Genomic DNA, 6588 nt, shown 5'->3' on the forward strand with positions numbered 1-6588 from the left:
TTCTTAATATTCATAATTTTCTTTCTTTAGGGAAAAAAATAACAACAGTATTATAATTATGCGGTTCAATTTTGGTTTCCTATGAAAGGGACACGTGGCACATTCTTACGCCAGCTTTTGTCTCACGTTTACCGGTTTCAAAGAAAAAGCGCGTGTGCGAGTTCCACACCTTTATATATGATGTTACCCCCAATTCTTCTTTATCCATTTTCAAAATCTCTTCTTTCATTCAGATACTTCATTTCCTGTGTTAATTATCTCGGAAATTTCAAGTGGATTTTTCTGATTCATTTTTATTACGGTATATTTCGTTCGGTGTGATTATTACTAGGGTTTTTGCTGTTGATCATGGAGATTTCGGTGATTGGGAGCTCCCAAGCTAAATTGGGAATGCCCGAATTGGGAAATAGGGAGCTGGGTTTTATTAATTTGAAGGATGGTTTTAGGGTTTCGAATGATAGGGTTTGTTTCGGGAAAAATATTAGGTGGAAGAAAGCTGGGATAAGATTCACTCTGAGAGCTCTTCAGTCTGAACCTGTTCAAGCGGAGAAGCATTCTGGTGCTGGTAGAAGATCCAAATCGGTAAGTTTTTTCTGTTTTGATTTGCATGCTGGGTTCTGTTTTTGGTTGGTGAGAATCTTGTGTGGAAAAATGGGATTTTTATTTGGGTTTAACCAAGGAAGAAGCTTTTAATTAATTAAATAGTTCTGTGTTGTTCTTGTTTTGACCTGATTTTTCTATATATTGTTAGCTTTGAATTAAATTCAGAGTATGTAAATATTTGTGTTGAATTATTCAACAACATCAGCCACCCAGCTAGATGAATAATAACTTAATAAGTCAACACAAATTAGTATTTTATGTTATTTTATTTGGATGGGTATGGTTTTCTTACATTAACCTAGATTTTTTTATTAATGAAAACTGAAAACCATGAGAATCGAAGACTAGAGTGTTTTGTAAGGGCTAAATGTGGATAAGATATTCTCTCTTCATCTGGATTTTATGCTAATCAGTAGAGCTATCCCTGTATAATATATTGTTGAAGTTCTTGATATGATTCGTTTGCATCATTTCAAATCTCATGTTACATGTTGGGTCAAACTAAATGCATTAGGTGTTGTTATATGATGTTCAAGGTCAAGGATTAAAAAGAAACTGACATGGCTTAGATAATATGATGCAGGATGGTGTAAGATTATTTGTGGGTCTGCCTTTAGATGCAGTTTCTAAAGACTGCAATTCACTAAACCATGCTAGAGCAATTGCAGCTGGTTTAAAAGCTTTGAAGTTATTAGGAGTTGAAGGTGTTGAGCTCCCTGTTTGGTGGGGAATTGTTGAGAAAGATGCTGCAGGAAAATATGACTGGTCTGGCTATCTTGCTATTGCTGAGATGGTTCAGAAGGTGGGTCTTAAGCTCCATGTGACACTTTGCTTTCATGGATCTACAAAACCCAATATCCCCTTGCCCAATTGGGTTACCCGGATTGGCGAGTCTCAACCCAATATTTACTTCAAGGATCGGTCAGGACAGCATTACAAAGAGTGCCTGTCGCTGGCAGTTGATACTCTTCCTGTTCTTGATGGGAAGACTCCAATTCAAGTGTATCAGAATTTCTGCGAGAGCTTCAAGTCTTCGTTCTCTTCCTTCATGGGCTCTACAATTACGGTAAGACTTTTGGATCCAACAACTATGTGATCAAATATCCAATTTAAGATTAGTATGTATGGTGACAAGGTTGTAATCAATATCTTTAAATATTGCAGGGCATATCGATGGGTTTAGGACCAGATGGCGAGCTACGTTATCCATCTCACCATCATCTCTCAAGTGATGGTAAAACTCAAGGAGTTGGGGAGTTCCAGTGTTATGACCAAAACATGCTCAGCATTCTCAAGCAGCATGCTGAAGCATCTGGAAATCCTCTATGGGGGCTTGGTGGCCCCCATGATGCCCCTACCTATGATCAGCCACCGTTCTCCGGTTTCTTCATGGATGGGGCTTCTTGGGAGTCTCCATATGGGGACTTCTTTCTTTCATGGTATTCCAAACAGCTTATGGCTCATGGAGATAGCATTCTTTCATTAGCTTCTTCGACTTTTGGCGACACTGGAGTGACAGTATATGGAAAAGTCCCTCTTATGCACTCTTGGTATGGAACTAGATCCCATCCTTCCGAGCTAACAGCAGGGTTCTATAACACGGCTAAGGGGGATGGGTATGAGCCAGTGGCCGAGTTGTTTGCTAGGAACTCATGCAAAATGATACTACCTGGAATGGACCTGTCCGATGCATACCAGCCAAATGAAACCCATTCAAGCCCTGAGTTGCTTCTTGCACAAATCATGGCAGCTTGCAAAAAGCATGGCGTGCAAGTTTCCGGTCAGAATTCATCCGAGTCTGTAGTTCTGGGAGGTTTTGAACAAATCAAGAAGAATTTAGGTGGAGATAATGTATTGGACTTGTTCACATATCAAAGAATGGGAGCATATTTCTTTTCTCCAGATCATTTTCCATCATTCACTGAATTTGTGAGGAGCCTTAATCAACTGGAACTGCACTCTGATGATCTACCAATTGCGGGAGAAGAAGAAGGCACTCAATCTATGATTACGAGCCAAGAATCAAGCGTTAGCATGCAAGCAGCCTAAGCATTATTGTTACTTTGTGATGTTGATATTCTCATGTATATATACCAATTTATTATTCCTGCAACAGATTTGAGGACAGCTTATTTTGTAAGATGAGTGAGTGAGGTTGCCTATTTATTTATAACCTCAACAAGCCTAGTTCCGTCACAATTATGTGTCTTGTAAAATAGTCAAGGTGAATGGCAAATGACCTTGCTAGTCAATATATTATTATTTAGCTTAAAAACATTTTATATGGTAGAAGTAGTACTTTATCTTCACTAATGTGGTTACTTTCTCTCTCTCATTCATAGTGTGTTTGATTTTGATGTGATCTTCACTCTGATACAAAATCTTTTTTCACCTCAACATTTTGTTGGATGTATTTTTGGGGATTCAAATAACATTGCTCTACTGGGAAGGTGAGGAGGGAGCAATACTTTTATAAAGAAGGGAGAAGCACTTGTGATAGCCATGACATGGCAATGTTATCCAATGAATTAGACTTAAATTTAAGGTCCATAACAATCTCAATCTATTACAGGGAAGCTTATAGAAGAAGAGAAGGTTGCAGATGAACACTGACTCAAGAGAGTCAGAGTGAGAAGCACCAAGAGAAATTTTTCTGGCCTGTCTCTCTGTAGGTAGCAAATAGGGGTGTCAAATGGACTAAATGGCCAACCCAACATGGGTAACCAGGTTAGACCCATTAAAGATTTCATTTTTACAAACCTATTTTTGGAGCAAAAATCTGCCTATTTAAAGTAGTTAAAACAGGTCATCCTGATGGACTCGACTCATTTTGAAAACCAAAGTTTGTCTGTCTCCCCATGTCTTTCTTATTTGCATGTTAACTGCTTTTATTGATGTTTTGATAAGCATAATGTAATGGTTGTAATCTGAACATGTTGAATAGTTGCCTTTCACAACAATATATTATTAAGTAGCCAACTACATAATGAAAAGAGCTGAATTCTTTAATGCTCTTGATAACTCATTGCTATTTCTCAGTTGTAACAGCTAAGAATTTCTAAGGCATAACATCAAAGTAGAGGAAACAACTTTTTGAAATTGTGCTCTTGCACACTTAATATGTTCATATGAGAGGATGAAGTCAGGGCTATCCAAAGTTGCAGCAGTTACTCCTACTAACATAATAATCTCAACAGATACCACCACTGTATTGTATAAACAACCAAATGGAGGGCAAATTGTAAGGAAATAAAGAGTTAAAAAAAAAAAGAATTAAATTTATTTACATGGAGAACTGGATTCAACATTGGAACATTACAATTTCATCTGATGTTGTGACCTTCCCCAGAAGCTTGTGATCCCAGGAACCAAGTGAAACTCATCCATTCAACCTCAGTTTCAACACCAACCAACAATCACCTTTACCAAACGGTTTTCTAGAGATAGATTCCCACCAAGTGGGATTCAAACCTAGCTTCTCCAGCATCATAGCAATATCAATATGGCTGAGAGCTGGAAAGAACAAGAAGCAAGCACATCAATTAGCAAACTGAAAAAACCTAGACATCAAAGAAAGCAGTACCCAGAAAAAAAAATTTCATGCAACAATGTTCTCCTATGCAGTAATTGGTGGACATGGCTAAACCCATAAACCCTAAATTATTATATTTAAGTTGACAGAAAAAAGTTAGACAATGCTCAATTGTTTTTGTTCATTAGATAAATTTGGTCACCATTATTAATACCAGAAATAGGATAATACATAACAAACCTCCCAGCCGGGAATTTCATAATATTGGCTACAATAAGATAGTAGTAACACTATTAAAACTCCTTTAGCTTCTCTGTCTTTCTATTTGTTTATGTATCATCTCAGCCATATTTGAGTTTTTACATATTGGGGTTTGCTTTCAAATGTGTACCTGTTCAAATGTCATTCACATGCAATCTTGGTATCAAAGCTGCTGAGGCAGATTGCAAATGCCTGAAATGCTGAGATAGGATATCGATAATCCATTGTAAACAGATCCTTCCCAACTTTTCCAAATTGGAGTATGATCTTATCATGTTCTGGTCCAGCAGGTCCATTTTCTGGGGAAGCCACCAGCTGAAAGTTTTTAACCGAAGCAATTGTCACCCGCCCATGAAAGTTCAAGCACCAACACTGCAGCTGCTCGTGCCACCTGGGAGCCTTGTTTTTTAACACCAGAACCCCATCCTTTTGATCAGCCAGGGGTCCAGAAAGGGAGTTGTCAACACGATTTGACCTCGATCGAAAAAAAGGGAATGTGGGGAACATATCTGCATTGCTGAGGGAAAACTCGGTCTGTGTAGGGGCCACCCCTCCCGGTTCAATTGCTGAAGCAGGAAGGGAATCCATGATGCAGTTCATTCTCCTAGGCCCCCTGCTTGCCATATTGAGGTAGATACACAATAAGCAAATAGATTTTCAGCAAAATCTTCCACTACTTGGATAAAATGTTTTAGTTTAAGAATTGAGTTAATTCAAAGAAGAACCTATTATAGTTGCATAGTACATAATGCTTACCTAGAGCCTAGCACATTCAATTCATATGATATGTGAGCCACTGGATAATTGCCTGTAGGAACCTTGGGTGCAACTTGTTTTAAATTCACCAGCCTGGTGGAGCGACTTTTTGTAATCTTTGCCCGGGCATGGGGAGGCTGCCCATCATAGATTGTGAACTTGGTTCCGAGAAAATTTGATCTTATTAAAGGGGAAGAAAAAGGTGTAAGTATTCACACTAATAAGGAAGAAAATAATGAATTCTCACGTTTCATGAATAGAAAAATCACCTCAGTTTTCCAACATAGGTGTTGCTTCCCTTTGACATGTCGTCTGCATGCAGAGAGATGATATAATCTGTGCAGGTGGGACGTCTGCATTTGCGTGCAGCCAAAAGGAACTTGCCATCTTCAGATAGTGCTGAATTGGAGAGAAAATGGCCAAAGAAACATACACAGTTAAAGAGTTAGAATCTTTAGATATTAAAAGGGAAAACAAAAACATAAAATGGAAAAGGTTTTTCAAGTGTTTCAATGAAAGAAACTAAAAGTTTTATCATATACTCACTATTAGATAAGCTAAGATACAAATAGTATGTTTGGGTGGACCGGTTGCGCCTTATAAAGCACTGGAGGAGATGCTCCCTTGGACCAGGCTGCAAAAGTTATTCGCCAATCAGAACGAGTTAAAGCAATGCCACTGGGAAAAGGAAGACACATAGAATTGCTCGGCAATAAAAAAGACAAAACGGTCGTCGCATTCGATCAACAAGGCTTTCAAAAACAAGGGAATCTTTAGAGTAACACCTTAGATAGAAAGCATGAAAGTAATTAATCAAAGCATTCCATTACAAAGAGCATCTTCTACCTACTCAATTTGCAACAAGAAGAAACTTCCACTTTTACTTTTTGGCTTGATTTGTGAATTGTTATTATATTATATGACAAGAACAAAGAAATCTCTGGCAAACTAGAAGTTAATTGAATCAAAATGAGCCGGCACAAGAAAACATAGCTTCATGTAAAGATACAATTAAGGCAAACAAGTTGCCAACAGAAAAAGAAAATGATAATTCCCAGAAGCTACAAAACATTGTCCTTTACCATATCTTAAAAGGAAACTACAGAGTAATTTCACACACAAAAAATACAAAGTACACTGTGAGTAGGAATCAAGCATCTTCTTTTCTAATAGCATATAGTAATTCCATCCGTAAGCAATATCATTTAAAATAATAATATTAATAAGGCATATTATAAGGGTTTTGCTAAGCGCACTTGTTAACGATAATTAAAATAAGCAATTTTTAAATTTTTTTTCCTTCAATACATGCACTACAAATGCATTAGCAAGTTTAATTTTTTGGATTTTCAATAAAAACTTTTCGCAAATGACATTTGTTAGCCAAATCATATTATATAATCTTAGCACAAATTCCGCTAAATATGTTGCAATAA

The 6588-nt window shown here is 37.4% G+C and overlaps 2 protein-coding genes across 2 annotated transcripts in view; one reads left to right on the top strand and one right to left on the bottom strand.

Moving 5' to 3' along the window:
* On the top strand, positions 184–2912 carry LOC107638517 (inactive beta-amylase 9). The gene is made up of 3 exons (XM_016341833.2): positions 184–582; positions 1187–1669; positions 1768–2912. Exons 1-3 carry the CDS (start codon positions 349–351, stop codon positions 2650–2652), a joined length of 1602 nt encoding a protein of 533 aa, XP_016197319.1. The 5' UTR covers positions 184–348; the 3' UTR covers positions 2653–2912.
* LOC107638518 (tubby-like F-box protein 3) overlaps positions 3677–6588 on the bottom strand; it is a gene marked incomplete in the record, with an annotated part of 3862 nt that continues 950 nt past the window's right edge. The window contains 5 exon segments of the mRNA XM_016341834.2: positions 3677–4116; positions 4527–5009; positions 5153–5332; positions 5422–5551; positions 5699–5786. Of these exon segments, the coding sequence (XP_016197320.1) occupies positions 4538–5009; positions 5153–5332; positions 5422–5551; positions 5699–5786 (870 nt within the window).

This window comes from Arachis ipaensis, chromosome B04, assembly GCF_000816755.2.
Source record: "Arachis ipaensis cultivar K30076 chromosome B04, Araip1.1, whole genome shotgun sequence".
In the NCBI taxonomy this organism is placed as follows: Eukaryota; Viridiplantae; Streptophyta; class Magnoliopsida; order Fabales; family Fabaceae; genus Arachis; species Arachis ipaensis.

Bases quoted from the DNA above. Each gene is read 5' to 3' on its own strand.
- LOC107638517 (XM_016341833.2), top strand. From the start codon at position 349: ATGGAGATTTCGGTGATTGGGAGCTCCCAAGCTAAATTGGGAATGCCC. The intron at 583-1,186 runs GTAAGTTTTTTC...AATATGATGCAG, and splicing joins CTGGTAGAAGATCCAAATCG to GATGGTGTAAGATTATTTGT. The intron at 1,670-1,767 runs GTAAGACTTTTG...TAAATATTGCAG, and splicing joins TCATGGGCTCTACAATTACG to GGCATATCGATGGGTTTAGG.